The following is an 18,108-nucleotide window of genomic DNA, read 5'->3' on the forward strand; positions in this document are numbered from 1 at the left end:
GCAGGAGCCCTGAAAAGGTGGTCTCCCACCAGGGACCCGCGGGCTCCCGGTGCCGCCGTCCGCAGACCCGCAGTTGCAGCCTCCGAATCAGCATCAGCAGCAGCAGCAGCAGCAGCAGCAGCAGCGCTCCACCACCACTCCTCCCGCTCCGGACTCGGCCAGCTCCGCGACGGTGAGGTGAGTCGTCGGCACCAGAGTCCCCGGCTTCTTCTGTTGGAGGCCGCTCCTCATTTGCAGCCCCAACGACAACGGAGACCCGACAAGAAAAGGTCGGGTCTCCAGTGCAGGGAGAGATTTAAAAGTTACCACCTCACCCCCACCCCCTCACACACACACCCCCCAACAAAAAATAACAAAAACTACATATAAACATGGACAAAAAATAATAAAAACGCGGACGGGCTGCAGAGGCCGTTGCTGACGAGAGTCGCGCCGCCGCATTTGTACAGTGTGTTTCAACACCTCACGGCAGTCCATTGAGCTTCACGTTCAGTAGAGTACCTCTGACGGACAACTTCTAAAACGTGAAAATAATTTGCGCGGAACAATATCCATGAAACAACTAAGTGACCACGTGTGCAGGAACAAATTACGAAATGCTGATTTAAACCGAAGATAGACACAAAGTGCTGGAGTAACTCAGTGCTCAGGCAGCATCTCCGGAGATAAAGGACGGGTGACGTTTTGGGTTGGGACCCTTCTTCAGACCGAAAATGTGTGTTTGGGAGGAATGGTGGAGGTAAAGATGGGTTTTGGTATTTTATCTGAAGGGTATGCGGATGTTGGTTTATACCGAAAACAGACACCCTAGAGTAACCTGGAGTAACACAGTGGCTCAGGCAGCATGTCTGGAGAAAAAGGATTGGTGACGTTTCGGGTCAGAACCCTTCTTGTGGTTGGGGATGGGAGTGGGGGGGAGGGTAGTAAATAAACTTGTGGCGAGTAAAGGCCAGAGTGAATCATGTGTGACAACAGATGACCTCAGGAAGGATGGAGACCACAATGGTCCATTGTTGGCTGGGCAAGGTGTGATTACAAGTGGGATACAAGGATGTGAACAGGTAGGATGACTAGAGTGGGGGACTGGGGGGAGAGGAAGATATGTCTAGCCGTATGTCTAGTGTCTAAAGTCTAATCATTCCCTGGTTAAGTCAGAAGGTTTATAACTCTGTATCTCATTGTTTCCCAGTGCAGGATGGAGCTTTGATAATGTTACCCCCAAGCTATTGTGTATGAAGGAACTGCAGATGCTGGAATAAACCAAAAATAAACACAATCTGAACAAGGGTCTCGACCCGAAATGTCAGATACCCTTCTATCCAGAGATGCTGCCTGTCCCGCTGAGTTACTCCAGCATTTTGTGTCTATCTTTGGTTTCCCCAAGCTATTTACAGCCATTGTACATCAACATTAAACTAAAATAATTTGGCTTCCTAAACCTGCAATATTCTGAACACAACTTGACAAACTTGCATCCTTGATTTCAGATTCCTTCACTTCCATCATGGCAAGCATTAAAGTTACAAATTGCACTAACCTTGGCTCTGTAACAAGAATGAATTTCAACTCTTAAACCTCAACGGTGGTGACATTATCTGCGTCCCAGCCTTGACAGAACCTTTGGCAGTGAATTTTAACACAGACTTCAGTCTGATTAATACAGAATTAGACTTCTGGTACAAGGTTCTACTTCACAAGGAGAGAGAGAGAAAGTACATGCATGGCAAGACAAGATTATGCCTAATGCATTAAACATGTACATGTGGCAGAGAATTCCGACTCAATGTACACTTATAGTCTTATACGAGTCTGATCGCCTTAATGAGTCTTATACGCTTGATGCTTGATACAGGAGAAGGTCGGATTTGAACGTCGACAGGGAATGTCACAAAGACTTGCCTTTGCGATTTTATTTATCTAACGCAATTATGAAAGAGGCAATGAATTCAACAGTGTCCGAAGATCAAAAGTCGTAGATGCCAAGGTGGAAGTGCTGGACTCATTCAGCAAACAGGCCAGTGGAGAGGGAAACATTTCGCTCATTGGCCTTTCGCCAATACTGGGAAAGGATATGATGCATCTGTAGTTTAGTGTTGAGACACGGCATGGAGAAATGCTGTTCAGTCCACCGGTGTGGGCGGCACGGTGGCGCAGCGGTAGATTCGCTGCCTTACAGCAGCGGAGACCCAGGTTCGATCCTGACTACTGGCGCTGTCTGTATGGAGTTTATACGTTCTTCCCATGATTGGGTGGGTTTTCCCCATGTGCTCCGGTTTCCTCCCACACTCCAAAGACGAACAGGTTTGTAGGCTAATTGGGTTTGATAAAATTGTAAGTTGTCTCTTGTGTGCAGGGCAGTGTTAGTGTGCGGGGATCACTGGTCGGTGTGGACTCGGTGTGCCGAGGGGCCTGTTTCCATGCTGTATCTCTATAATGTGCATATACTATACATCGATTCCATGCCGACCACCAGTCACCCATTCGCACTAGTTCCATGTTACCCAATAGCACAACTGCTCCCTACGTATTAGAACAAGTTCAAACTTCAAAGTTCAAAGTGACAAATAAACTTGACTTGACTTGACTTGACTTGAACAAGGCCTATTTACCCGTAAACCTGTATATCTTTGGGATTTGGGAGGAAACCGGAGCAGCCAGAGGAAACCCACGCAGTCACAGGGAGCACATGCAAACTCCACACAGACAGCAATTGAAGTCAGGATCAAACCTGGTCTCTAGCGCTACAAGGCAGCAGCTCCGCCAGCTTCGCCACTGTGCTGCCTAAATGAAGATGACACAAAGCCTCTTTAGTTTAGTGTAGTTTAGTTTAGAGATACAGAGCGGAAACAGGCCCTTCGGCCCACCGAGTCTGTGCCGACCAGCGATCCCCGCACACCTGCACACACTAGGGGCAAGTTACAATTATACCAAGCCAATGAACATACAAACCTGTGGGAGGAAACTGGAGAACCCGGGGAAAACCCATGCAGGTCACGGGGAGAACGTACAAACTCCGTATAGACAGCACCCGTAGCAGGATCGAACCCGGGTCCCTGCCGCTGTAAGGAAGCAACTCTGCCGCTGCGCCACCGTGCCGCCCTTCATCTTCAAAAAAAATATTTTTTCCCAATTCTGATGAAGTGCCTTCACCCTCGGACGTCAACTCTGCTTCTCGCTCCAGAGATGCTGCCTGACCTGCTGAGCTATTCCAGCATTTTGTGTTTCAATTTCAGATTTCTTGCCCCTTATGATAAACGGAATACCCGCAAGCCCGAAACGACGTCACTTATTACGATCTTCGAACCGATGTTGAAAATAAAAAAACCCAATTACAAATCACAAAATATCAAACGAGTCTATTTGACAGGCCCAGCATAACAATAATTAATAGCCTGCGAATTACCATTGAAGTAATCCACAGAGAGACAGTCCGAGCACAAGAGAAGCGGGGAGTAGGATTCAGTGGTGGAACAAAGGTCTGCAGTCAAAGCTGCGAAGAGATTTTCGCTCTTCAATGGCCCGTCTCAGATCTCTGTAGGTGGTTGACAATATAAATGAAACATCATTACGTTGTATCAGATTAAAGACTTTTCTGCCCTCAGTACGATCTGCCCCAAGTTAAAAGAAAGCTTCTTCCCTTTTGAACGTTGCCGCTGTCTCACCAGTTTTGATGAGAGGAGGCAGAGAGATGGGATCGGAGCAGGGTTCTGGCTCTTGGTGATAACTCCATTCTCCGCCACTGGTTCCATTCCTCTCTCTCTCTGGAACCAAAATGACCTTCCTTAAAAATGCAACGTGCAAATTGGGAGCCGGAGTAGGTCGTAAACTTGCTCAAGAGGAAACTGCAGATGCTGGAGAATCGAAGGTAGGCAAAATTGCTGGAGAAACTCAGCGGGTGCGGGCAGCATCTATGGAGCGAAGGAAATAGGCAACGTTTCGTTGCCGAAACGTTGCCTATTTCCTTCGCTCCATAGATGCTGCCGCACCCGCTGAGTTTCTCCAGCAATTTTGTCTACCTGTGATTGTAAGCTTCACGGGTGTCAGGGGTTATGGGGCGAAGGCAGGAGAATGGGGTTAGGAGGGTGAGATAGAACAGCCATGATTGATTGGCGGATTAGAACTGATGGGCCGAATGGCCTAATTCTGCTCCTATCACTTATGCTCTTAGGTTTTTATGAACTCTCTGTGGAGAGAAATGGGCGTGATGTTTTGGGCTGGGACCCTTCCTTAGATGATGGAGGGGGGGGGGGGGGGGGGGATATCTGTTAGAGATAGGTGGGAGTGGGGCGATCGTGGCAGGTGATAGGTGGGTACAGGTGAGCAGAGGTGGCGTGTAGAATGGTGTAGACCAACCTGGGGCCATCATGGCAAATTTCAGGGGGGGCCACAGAAAGATTTAGGGGTTCACCGGCTCAATGAAGGGGGCCACAGAGCTACCTCCTAAATAAATTTAAATCTATGTAGTTGAAAATATATTTTTAATGTATGATTATAAATGGTTGTTTTATTGGTGTTTGTGAAATAGAATAAAAGAGGATATATGTGCAATTAATAGACACTGAGATTTTTATGGAAGGTATTATAATATTGAAGTACTTTTTTTCCACTAATAATGTCGGGGGGGGGCCACAGAAAAATTAAAAGATCCCAAGGGGACCATGAGCTAAAAAAGGTTGGGAACCACTGGTGTAGATGGTGACAACGGAGACCAAACAGTGCAAGGCAGGAAGGAAGAGGAGGAGTGAAGAAGAACTGGCCGGTGTGTGGGTTCCCTCCAGGTGCTCCAGCTCCCTCCCACATCCCAAAGACCTGAGTGATTGGAATCAATTGGCCTTCTGTACATTCCTCCTAATGTGTCTGGTGTGGATTAGAAAATGGGATGAAATAAAACTAGTGTGAAGGGGTGATCGCTGGTTGGCGTGGGCCAAAGGGCCCATGTGTATGTCGTATATCTAAACCAAACTCAAATAAGCTAAACTGACTCTTTGACTCTAACACGGACTTGGGAGTGGGAAAACCCATATTTAACTCATGTGGTGTGGCCATGGAGTCTCTGTGTTTCTGTGGCACGGTGGCACAGTGGTAGAGTTGCTGCCTAAAGGGCCTGTCCCACTTGGGAGTTATTTGTGCATCACGCATCTGGCGTGCGAAGATTTTGTACATCCCTAAATCCTGGGGCGCCGCATGCGACCACGTGTCACTGCCTACGTCACCACGCACCTCGCACCTCGCACTGTGCGCCGTGGCGCATAAATGATGACGCGCAAATGACGCCCAAGTGGGACAGGCCCTTTACAGCGTCACTTTTTCCCCTTTTCTAGCTTTCTTTTTCTTGTTCGCTTACTTCTTTCTTATAACATAAAACTAGAGGTTGTACGTAGAATGGATTACGGTATTACATAGTTGGCACCTAAAATTAGGTGCCACTGTACTGTTTTGTGATGTATTAACTTCTAATAAAATAAACAAAAAAAAAACAAAAAAAAAGATATCCGGGTTCCATCCTGACTACGGGTGCTGTCTGTATGGAGTTTGTAGGCTCTCCCTGTAACCAGGTGGGTTTTCTCCGGGTGCTCCGGTTTCCTCCCACACTCCAAACACATGCAGGTTTGGAGGTTAATTGGCTTCGGTAATATTGTTAATTGTCCCTAGTGTGTGTAGGATAGTGCTGGTGGTATACAAGGTGATCGATGGTCGGTGCAGACTTGGTGGGCTGAGGGGCCTGTTTCCACCCTGTATGTCTAAGGACTAAATTTCCCATTTGCAAGCAGTTGAAAAATACTGAAATAAGCTGACTTGATTGGAACGTCTTTGCAAAGCAGCCGCTACACAAAGCCAAGAGCAAAGGGGCAGAGCTATACGTGATAGCTGCGGAATCAGATGGCGCTGGCTTTATCAAGTGCCTCAGTGTCCCAAGGCAACGCTGGCTTCTAAAGATAGACGGTTCCTCTGGTCGGCCTCATTTGTGTCGGTGCTCACGGGAACTCAGCCAACCACAGGGGGACACGTTTTCCACCGCTGATTCAGAGCGGGCTGGTCCTATTTGCATTTGCAAGAACGTCCCTCTGTCTTGCTGCGAGCGACAATGTCCCCTGGGCAGCGAGCATGGCATGATGTGTTCAGCTTTGTAGGCAGATGGTCCAGCTCCAGGCCAAACCCTGGAATTTGAGACATCATCAGGAATAAGTGCTTCATTATATGTCCCGGGACAATTTAATCAATGCCTTTTTTGAAAGTTCAAAAAAAAAACACAGCAATGTTCCAGCAGTGCATTACACATGTACTAACACAAGTCAATTAAGACACAAATGGGTGAGTGAAAGTTGATGCAAATTTTTGTTGATTTTAAATCGGTGCAACTGAGTTTGAGGTGTTTATTCTTAATGGGATATTAGTACCACTAAACAAGCCTTCACAGAAATTACAAGTAGACTGTTCATAAGCCTGACCACAAAAAGCTGGAGTAACTCAGCAGGACAGGAGAGAAGGAATGGGTGACGTTTCGGGTCGAGACCCTTCTTCGGACTGATCTGCCTGCAGTTTGCTGCACTTCATAGCACAACTGCTCAACTTCCGAATGATTAAGAAGGAACTGCAGATGCTGGAAACATCAAAGGTAGACAAAAATGCTGGAGAAACTCAGCGGGTGAGACAGCATCTGTGGAGCGAAGGAAATAAGCGACGTTTCGGGTCGAGACCCCAAAAATGCTGGAGAAACTCAGCAGGTGAGGCAGCATCTATGGAGCGAAGGAATGGGCAGCATTTCGCTCCATAGAGGCTGCCTCACCCGCTGAGTTTCTCCAGCATTTTTGTCTAACTTCAGAGTGATCTATCATTTGAGGTGCCTCTGGGAACCCTATTAAGATGGTCTATAAAGCCTAGCTATCTTTCATCTGTAGATTCCTGGCTTCTTGAACATGCTTAGCTGTGAGATTTACTGGAGAAATCTCGAGGGATTGGGTAGCAAGGATAAGCAAATGGCACAGCATTTTTCTAACTATTTTCCTGCGCTGTGCATCTATCCTTCTCTCCGCACACTCTCTGTGTGAGAACGTTTTAATAATTCTAAATTATCAATTGAGAAAGTAAAAAAATATAGAGAGATTCATCACACAGTTGAGCCCTCTGAACAAGGTTAGTGCAATTAATTCCTATTTGTTCGACAATTGGCTTTCATTTGGTGTGTTGGTGTATCGAAAACTGCGAGACAAAATCAATGATTATTGTAGACTGAAATGCTGGGGAAACTCAGCGTGTGAGGCAGCGTCTATGGAGCGTAAGAGAACGAGACGTTTCGGGTGGAGACCCTTCATCAGACTCGACTGGAAAGAAGGGTCTCGACCCGAAACGTCGCTCCATAGATGCCGCCTCACCTGCTGAGTTTCCCCAGCATTTCTATCTACCTTCGATTTTTCCAGCATCTGCAGTTCCTTCCTAAAGATTATTGTAGACTGTGTATCTTTTCAGACATCTTAGCGGTGGTTCAATTGCTAACACTATCGCCTTTTTTTTTTAAATCAAAAATATTTATTCAAATAGTATTTACAATACAATAAAACAAAACCAAGTAAATATACTAAGTAAACTGCTGGACGAGTATTACAGTCCTCGTCCAGGATGCATTTAACGTCCCTTGGCGCCCAGCGGTCCCGGAAATCCCCCAGGGCGCACGTGGACAGGGCGTAGTTCCTCTCTAGTACCACCAGAGCCCTCCACCGCCTGGCACCATGACTCGCGGATGGCCAGCTTGGCCAGGCCTAGGAGCAACCCAACCAGGACATCTTCAGCCCTACCCTCTCCCCCACGCCCACGGTGTCCAAAGATGAGGATGGTGGGTGAGAAGTCCAGCCAGAAGGCAAGGAGCAGCCCCTTTAGATAATCGAACAGTGGCTGCAGCCTCACACACTCCATGTACACGTGGTATACAGACTCCTCCAGCCCGCAACAGTGGCAAGCGGCTGGCGGGTCTGTGAACCGCGAGAGAAACAGGTTGCAGCCAACACCTCGGTGCAGTAGCCTCCACCCCAGGTCCCCAATGTAGAGGGGGAGAATCCCTGCGTAGAACTATTGCCTCTGTTGCAAGGCAGCGAGGTCAAGTACTGTTCCTGAGCAATGTAAAGGTGGCACAGTGTCAGAGTCACTGCCTCGCAGCACCAGAGACCCCGGATCAATCCCTACTTTGGCTGCTGTCTGTCTCGGATTCCTCCACACGCCAACGAATGCCAACACACAGCGGCAACATCCAAAGTCAGGATCAAACCTAGGTTTCGGTAGCTGTGAGGTAGCATCACTAAATCACCACATCATTGTGTTTTGGACAAAGTTTATGGTTAAGAAGACATCGCTAAGACATGTAACATATACACAAAGTGCTGGAGTAACCCAGCGGGTCAGGCAGCATCTCTGCAGAAAGAGGATGGGTGATATTTTTAGTGTCCGGACCCAGTTACTCCAGCACTTTGGGTTTATCTTTGGTATAATCCAGCATCTGCAGTTCTTTGTTTCTACTAAAAAATATAACATGGTTAATACCATATGGTTGTTTCAGGGAACTTGCTGTGTATAAATCGTTGGATTATTCCCCTGCATTGCAGCAATAATTGTGTCATATAGTGTGGAAACAGGCCCTTCGGCCCAACGCCTATACCAACCAACCTGTCCCATCTACACTAAGTTCATAAGTTGTTGGGGCAGAATTAGGCCATTCGGCCCATCAAGTCTACTCCGCCATTCAATCATGGCTAATCTATCTCTCCCTCTCAACCCCATTCTCCTGCCTTCTCCCCATAACCCCTAACGCCTGTACTAATCAAGAATCTATCAATCTCCACCTTAAAAAAGTATCCATTGACTTGGCTTCCACAGCCTTCTGTGGCAAGACTGTCTCCAGACCCACCTGCCTGCGTTTGGCCGATATCCCTCCAAACCTGTCCTATCCATGCATGTGTCTGAATGTTTCATAAACCTTGCGATAATACCTGCAATGACCTTGAAGATTTTTGCACTGATCCTTGGGATGTTCTCCAGAAGGCAGTGGAGGCCAATTCACTGGATGTATTCAAGAGAGAGTTGGATTTGGCTCTTAGGGCTAACGGAATCAAGGGATATGGGGAGAAAGCAGGAATGCGGTACTGATTTAAGATGATCAGCGATGATCATATTGAATGGCTGTGCTGGCTCGAAGGGCCGAACGGCCTACTCCTGCACATATTGTCTATGTTTCTTTGTTCTGATTTTGAAAGGAGCTTCAGAAATTCAAAACTGTAGCATCAGTGACAGTCAAACATGATCCGTTTATCAAAGTGTCCAGTACGCACAGCCACCCCTCACAGAACAGCAAATTAACAGATAGCTCGCTCTTTATTGAACATAAAACATCCTTCGAAGTTTGCGGCCTACCCTGACCTTCTCAACGGCTGAAGTAAAAAGTGCAGCGTTACTCGGGCCAGGTGTTTGTCCGTGTGTGTGCGGGGGCGGGGGGGATTGAACTCACGACCTTCCAGCTCAGCGAGGAGAGTCTCAGCTGACGCCACTGCAGCGGCACGTAACGTCCTTGACATTGTGCACAGTCGTTTTCTGCAGCACACCACAAACAACAGCGTGGGACCATTTGGTTAAGCTCGCACTGCTGTTGTTCAGCTGCCCACAGCAGCAGAGCCAGAGTATTTAGTTGATGTCTCTGACTGTCCGCAGTGATAATTACTCCGAGCTCCATCAACCTTCAAGCTCACAGACAACCTCATGATTTTAAACCGCAGCTCTTAATGTGTGTGTGTTGAAGTGAACTTGTCTAACTCCTTCAGGGAGTCCAGTTATCACCATATGTACCGCGATTGGAAAGAAGCATTTGGTGACTGTGTAAGGCAGGCACACAAGAACTAATTTTATCCTTTTTTGCACAATACTAATCACACCTCAACAACAGAACACTACTGGCAAGAGCCAAGAGACAAAGAGTGTTTATCGTCAATACGTCCCGAAACAGAACAATGAAATTCCCCCATCCGTGTGAAGAAGGGTTTTGGCCCGAAACGTTGCCTATTTCCTTCGCTCCATAGATGCTGCTGCACCTGCTGAGTTTTGTCTACCTAATGAAATTCTTACTTGTAGCAGCACGACAGATATGTAAAGATAAGATAGACACAAAATGCTGGAGTACCTCAGCGGGACTCTGGAGAGATGCTGCCTGTCCCATATACATACACACACACACACGCACGCACGCACGCACGCACACGCACACGCACACACACACACACACCCACACACACACGCACACACACACACACACACAAACAATAATAGTGCAAAAGGCAAAACTAATGTCCCCCAAGACTATGGTAGACAAAAATGCTGAAGAAACTCAGCGGATGAGGCAGCATCTATGGAGCGAAGGAAATAGGCAACATTTCGGGCCGAAACAAAGGTCTCGTTGCCTATTTCCTTCGCTCCATAGATGCTGCCTCACCTGCTGAGTTTCTCCAGTATTTTTGTCTACCTTCGATTTTCCAGCATCTGCAGTTCCTTCTTAAACATCCCCCCAAGACTATGTAGTTCAGAGCTTATTTGGAGGTTGTAGTGTAGAGGATGCAGTTAAAAGGTTGTACTGTAGGGAAAAAGCTGTTCCTGAACCAGGACGTTACAGTTTACAGGCTCCTGTACCTTCTTACCGATGGTAGAAGTGAAATGAGAGTGTGGGTCTCTGATGATGCTGGCTGCCTCCTTGAGTCAGCGACTCCTGTAGATTGCCTTGATGGTGGGGAGGTCAGTACACATGATGAAATGGGCCTTGTCCACCACTTGTAGTCTTCTCCACTCCTGGGCATAATATTGCACCTACACTGTTTGTATGCACAATCCCAGCTCTTCTAGATAACAGATTGACTTTAAGAAATTAATGCATTAGTTACTCAGTTCTCTCTCTCTCTCTTCTTTTTATAGCCTGCAACCAGAGGGAGGTGAGATACTCCTGAGTCCGGAGGTCACCTGTGGACCACCAGGTTTATCCTTGTCCACCCCAGTTGCTCTGACAGTCCCTCACTGTGCCATGGTGTGCCCAGAACACTGGAGTATAAAGCTCAAGAGGCAGGTCCTGACTGGAAATTGGGAGGTGAGTTTGGAGACATTTGCAGATTTCTTGCAACCAAAGATCCTCTGCTATAAGATCTTTGCTTGCAACGGCGTGTTGAAGTACGTCCCAGATAGAACTATGGAAGCTGTTGTTGCCACCAATGGCCAAATGTTTGGTTTAGTTTGTTGCCACGTCTTTTTTTTTTGAATTATTTATTTATTGGAAGTAAGTACAATATGTGGCACCTTTTTACAGCTGCCCAATGTACATTAGCATGTTACATTTTATGTACAATTTCATTTTTTTTTTGAAAATGAAAGAGAGACTAGATAATAGAGAATAGAAAAACATGTGATATATAGTGTGTGAAAAGGAAAAGGGAGAAAGTGAGGAAAAGAGGTAAAGAAAAAAGAAATGAAAGATAAAGAGTAGAAAGTTTGTTGCCAGGTCTACCAAAGCTTTTTTGCTTTGTGCTAACCAGTGGATATTTTTAAGGCAGAGATAGATAGATTCTTGATTAGTACAGGTGTCAGAGGTTATGGGGAGAAGGCAGGAGAATGGGGTTAGGAGGGAGAGATTGATCAGCCATGTTTGAACGGTGGAGTAGTCTTGATGGGCCAAATTGCCTAATTCCATACTATCCCTTATATACATGATTACAAGCAAGCTGTACAGGATAAAGGGACTGTCCTTGAATTTGGCCGTTGAAGTACGTCCCAGATAGAACTATGAAATTCTTGCATGCAGCAGCACAACACAATATGTAAACATAGTGCACTAAATAATATGATAAATAAGCAAAAAAGAGTTCAGTGTGTGTATATATACATATACACATATATACATATACACACACATATATACTGTATATATACACACACACACGCACACACACACACGCATGCATATAGGCATATATACATATACACATATATACATATACACATACATATATACTGTATATATATATATACACAATCACACACACACATACATATACGCATATATACACATACACATATATACATTTACACGTATACACATATACATATACATATACATATAATAGACACAAAACGTTTCGGGTCGAGACCCTTCTTCAAACTCGAAACATCACCCATTCCTTCTCTACAGAGATGCTGCCTGTCCCGCTGAGTCACTCCAACAGTTTGTGTCTATCTTCGGTTTAAACCAGCATCTCCAGTCCCTTCCTACATATACATACACACCTGTACACATAAACAAACAAGCAATAATAGTGCAAAAAGACAAAAACAATGCCCCCAAATCTAAGCAATTCAGAGCTTGAAGGGTCTACGTAATACGTAACTGTGCTGTACTTAAGAGTTCTAGCGAAGATCTTCAAGCTGAACGCTGACCCTGTTTCTCTTTCCACGGAGTCTCCACATTATTTTCGGGTTTAATTGTTAAAATCCAGCATTTTTTTTTTTTTTAAATTTTCCATAACTCCATCTACCAACTTCAAAACTGTTATCTTCGATGTCCTCACCTAACAATGTGATGGTGAGAAACTGGAAATAACAGACATTGTGAGGAGGCGCGTGATTTTATTAGGTATGCGAGCTGGGGAGAGAACAATAGATCATTTTCAACGTGCAATGTGACAATTCCTGCACTCCATTGAAACGTTGACATCTTTGTCCTGTATGTATTGAATAGGCTTATGGTGAAGCTGACGCCCACCTCTTTAATTAGCTCATCAGATTCAGACTCTGTGTGGATTAGTTCTCTATTAACTTGCAAAGATCACATTTAGGAAACATTCTTTTGATGTGCTTTTCTTATGATAGATGTACAAAGGCAGCTGATAATAAAAGGCTCACACTCTTATTGCAAACACTTGGCTTCATTTATTAACATCCGAGCCTTAAGATTGCGAGATTAGGTCCCAGACAGTCAAAGAACTTAGTAACGTTTTAATTAAAATTTAGGCGCGGGAGCTCAGATAGTAGGAGCTGCTGCCTTGCGACACACAACAGCCCTGATTTGTTCCTGATCTCCATAGAGTCATAGAGTGATACAGCATGCCTTTTGGCCCAACTTGCCCACACCGGCCAACATGCCCCAGCTACATTAGTCCCACCTGCCTGTGTTTGGTCCATATCCCTCCAAACCTGTCCTATATCCTGTGTGGTGTTTGCGTGTTCTTCTTGTGGAGTTTGCACGGTTTTCTTATGATCCTCCAGTTTAAGAATATAAGAGAAAATACGAGCAAGGGAGTTTTTAGTTTTTAGTTTCAGTTTTAGAGATACAGCGTGGAAACAGGCCCTTCAGCCCACCGGGTCTGCTCCAACCAGCGATCCCCGCACATTAACACTAGGGACAAGTTTTTACATTTAAGGGCCTGTCCCACTTTCACAACCTAATTCACAACCTTTTTTACTCGTGGACATTTTTCATCATGTTGAAAAAACGCCCCGACCTACTTGATGCCACGAGTACCTACGACTAGCAACACGACCTGCCACGACCTACCTATGACCTCGTGACGAGCATGCTGTGAGTATGAGTCAAGGGCAAACTACCTAAGCGAAATAGGTGGTGCTGTAGGAGGAGATTTATGTTGTCAGAGAGTGGTGAATCTGTGGCAGCTGTGGAGGCCAAGTCAATGGATATTTTTAAGGCAAAGATTGACATATCCTTTATTAGTATGGGTGTCAGGGGTTATGGGGAGAAGGCAGGAGAATGGGGTTGAGAGAGAAAGATAGATCAGCCATGATTGAATGGTGGAGTAGACTTGATGGGCCGAATGGTGTAATTCTGCTCCTAGAACTCATGAACTTACGAACAATAAGATTGGATTGTGAACTCTCCCCACCTTCCAGCAACATCGGGTCATGACTGTGTTGTCAGCACTGCTGTCCTTTCACTGAAGATGTTGGCCTGAAGCTTGGCTGAATCCATTTTCTTTTGCAGGAAGAAGATGAATAGATTTAATGCGACCAGCATTAGGGGTGAGCAAGTGGCGGAGACAGAAACAATCTGTCAGCTTTAGACTTGGGGGCAATGGAACAGAAGGACACATGCTTTAACTGAACAAGTTTTTCCCCAAAATGGCAACATAATCCCCTTAAATAGACACTGCATAGGGAGGTAGAAACAAGGAACTGCAGACGCTTGTTTACAAAAAAAAGACACAAAGTGCTGGAGTAACTCAGCGAACCGCAGCATTAATGGACAACACGGATATGTGATGTTTGGGTTGGGATCCTTCGTCAGACTGATTGTGGTGGTGGGGAAAGACTATCTATCTATCTATCTATCGATCTATCGATCTATCGATCTATCTATCTATCTATCTATCTATCTATCTATCTATCTATCTATCTATCTATCTATCTATCTATCTATCTATCTATCTATCTATCTCTCTATCTATCTATCTCTCTCTCTCTCTATCTCTCTATCTATCTATCTATCTATCTCTCTCTCTCTCTCTCTATCTATCTATCTATCTATCTATCTATCTATCTATCTATCTATCTATCTATCTATCTATCTATCTATCTATCTATCTATCTATCTATCTATCTATCTATCTATCTATCTATCTATCTATCTATCTATCTATCTATCTATCTATCTATCTATCTATCCATCTATCTATCTATCTATCTATCTATCTATCTATCTATCTATCTATCTATCTATCTATCTATCTCTCTATCTCTCTCTCTCTCTGTCTCTCTTCATTAATTAATTCATTCTGTAATTTACTCATTCATTCCCTCATTTGTTTTTTGAAGTCTGAATGTTGCTGGCAAGGACAGCTTTTATTGTCCATCCCTAACTACCCATGAGAAGGTGGAAGGTGAGCTCTCAGAGAAAACCCACGCAGGTCACGGGGAGAAGGTGTAAAAACTCCCTGCTCCAGGCAACACCCGTGGTCAGGATCGAACCCAGGTCTCTGGTGCTGTAGAGGCGGCAGCTCTACCGCTGCGCCACAGCGCCGCCGTGTGGAGCTGTGGGATCCACTTGAGGGAGCTGGTGGGCTTTGGTTTGAGGGGGGCCCCATACAGAAGGCATCTTCTTCCGCAGTCAGCCTAGATTACAGTGCTTGCACGAGGAGAAAGACAGAAAGAATGTTCTGATTAAGGGGGGAGGAAAGCTGCCCGCTGAGTAACAGTTTCCATGATTGAACGTAATAGCCTTGGCTTATCGTAGATAAATGGCAGAAATATATTTTTGTGCAACTCGGCTTAATAAAGTGGAAACAATTTGGTGACCGACTGACTTGGAACAGCACAGAGGGAAGTGCAGACCAAACTCAGCCGTCAGCTCACAAGAGATAGGTGTGTGATGCTTAACTATCAGTCACAGCTGATGGAGAATATTTTTAACGGATGCTTTGACAATGGTATTGTGTTAATATGGGAGATAGAGCAAGGGAGAAAGAAAGAGAGAATGTAACTGAGAGAGAGAAAGAGTGAGTGAATGAGTGAGAGACAGTGGGAGAAAGAGGAGGAGTGAGAGAGGGAAAGAGTGTGACATTAGGGGCGTCACAGGTAGATAGGTTGGCCTGGAAGATGGATATGAAAGAAGAAGAACAAGGGTGGCCAAAAAAACCTTCGGTACTTTGGCCTTCACCATTGAGCATAGAAGTTGGGAGGTCTTGTTGCAATTGTGTAAGATGTTGATAAGGCCACGTTTAGAGTATTATGTTCAGTTTTGGGTGCCGTGTTATAGGAAACATGTTCAGCAATGGTTCAAATAATGTCCAGAGGCCTCAACACAAAACAGGCAAATATAGAGGAATATTCTCCCAGTTTTAATAAGATTTGGCGAGTCCACCAAGCATCTGTTCATGTACTGTATACCCTGGTCTGTTTAAATATTTCAATGATTAATTGGATTCATTAGATTATCATTTAACAATCTCTCGATGCTGTGTAAATGTAGGTTCACTAAAGAATGGATCTCAGTTAATTAAGACAACATTAATATCAATCGAGTCAGACATATTTAATATAAAAATTAAATCTAATATTTATTTGGTACCAATAGACTCCAGTTAGACTGCAGGCTGCTGTTAGATTTCTAGGCGTTCTGCAGGGCACTGCATCGTGCTATGAATAATCTTCCAGAGGCGATTGCTACACTTTGTTCATCTTCCTCCAGCCTTGATGGATTGCTGCAATCCTGGCTCTGTAGCTGGTCGCCCTTGTTTTCTGAACGTGATAGTGCTTAAGCATTGCTTGGACTAAGCAAGCGTACTAGAGGGATTTCAGCCGCCATCTGAGGAGGGAACGGGAAGACCAGGACTGCCTTCATCAGTCACTGTATAGAGTATAGAAGTGGGGAGATCATTGTTGCAGTTGTATAAAGGGCCTGTCCCACTTAGGCAACTACAGGCGCGTACAGGCGACTAGGCTGTTGCCACTAATATTCGTCAGGGCACATTGCAAACCCCGATTAATGTGAATTAATTTGTGAAAAGCATTGAAGGGGTAGGAATAAATAAGTGAAAACTTCCTCCTACTCCTGCTCAAACATGTAAGATTTAATTTGTGATGATTCAATGAATTGTGTATAGATTTATTGTTCATTTCATTTTATTGTTATTTTGCTTTGTTTTTAACTTTGTTCGAAATAAAATATATATCAAAAAAATATATCTACTTCCAAAACCTTACAAGTTTCACCAGAACCTAGCAGCTGGGACTGTACACTGGCACCAAAATGGCACCTCTTGCATTGGGTCTTGGTGGGCCACTCTGTACGTACTGCACTAACGATACGGCCTATCCCACTTTCATGACCTAATTCACGACCTCTGCCGAGTTTGCCATTGACTCAAGGGCCTGTCCCACTCTACGAGGTAATTCAACAGTTCTCCCGAGTTTCCCCTGATTCGAACCCGGAGAATTACGGTAATAGCCGCTCGTAGGTACTCGGGGCTCTCATGGACATTTTTCAACATGTTGAAAAATCTTCACAAGCTACCACGTTTCCCGAGTTCCTGCCGTTAGCGTTACGAGCCGCTAAGAGACGTCCCGAGCTCCGACGTACCCGCAACGTACATTCTACATGCTTACCACGAGTTTGATTTTTTTGAACTCTTGAATTACCTCGTACAGTGGGACAGCACCTTCATACTCGCAGTATGGTCGTCACGCGGTCGTAGGTAGGAGGTTGTGATGCAAGTCGTAGGTACTCTTGGCATCAAGTAGGTCGGGGCGTTTTACTAGCCTGATGAAAAACATCCACGAGTAAAAAAGGTCTTGAAAGTGGGACAAGCCCTTAACTGGGATGACTGTGTTTATTTACAGGGATAGACTTGCAGATCTGTACATAAAAAATGTATATCACTGTACCTGACAATGAAGAAACCTCTCTCTCTCGCTCTCTCTCCATCTCGTTCTTCCATTTTGTTGCTGATGTTGGGCGGAATCGTTCCTTGGTCACCAATCTTCCGTTGGTCTCCCGCAGGAAGTGATGTCGCTCGAAGACGAGACCACGTCCTGTTACTGCCTGATGGACCTACACTCCTGCCACATCCTCCTGGAGCAACTGGGAACCTACGCCCTGGTGGGTGAGGCCCTCACGGGCTGCGCGGAGAAAAGGCTAAAACTGGCCGTATTTGGCCACCTGTCCTGCAGCTCGTTGGAATACGACCTCCGGGTGTATTGCGTGGATGATATCCCAAGTACGCTGCAGGTAAGGTCCGGAGCTGGGAAGCTGTTGTTGCCACCAATGGCCAAAAGTTTGTTGCCAGGTCTACCAAAGCTTTTTTGCTTTGTGCTAACCAGTGGATATTTTTAAGGCAGAGATAGATAGATTCTTGATTAGTACGGGTGTCAGAGGTTATGGGGAGAAGGCAGGAGAATGGGGTTAGGAGGGAGAGATTGATCAGCCATGTTTGAATGGCAGAGTAGACTTGATGGGCCGAATTGCCTAATTCCATACTATCCCTTATATACATGATTACAATCAAGCTGTCCACCGTACGCATGTACAGGATAAAGGGACTGTCCTTGAATCTGGAGGTGTGCAATTTCAAACTTCTGTACCTCTTG

At 45.3% G+C, this 18,108-nt stretch overlaps 1 protein-coding gene across 2 annotated transcripts in view; it reads left to right on the top strand.

The window, feature by feature from the left end:
* LOC129713297 (netrin receptor UNC5D-like) overlaps positions 1-18,108 on the top strand; it is a 346,405-nt gene that overhangs the window by 311,157 nt on the left and 17,140 nt on the right. For both annotated transcript variants that reach the window (XM_055662249.1, XM_055662250.1), the window contains exons 12-13: positions 10,942-11,110; positions 17,522-17,749. In XM_055662249.1, coding sequence (XP_055518224.1) covers positions 10,942-11,110; positions 17,522-17,749 — 397 coding nt within the window. The remainder of the gene's footprint in view (positions 1-10,941; positions 11,111-17,521; positions 17,750-18,108) is intronic.

This window comes from Leucoraja erinacea, chromosome 35 (genome assembly GCF_028641065.1).
Source record: "Leucoraja erinacea ecotype New England chromosome 35, Leri_hhj_1, whole genome shotgun sequence".
Lineage (NCBI taxonomy): Eukaryota > Metazoa > Chordata > Chondrichthyes > Rajiformes > Rajidae > Leucoraja > Leucoraja erinaceus.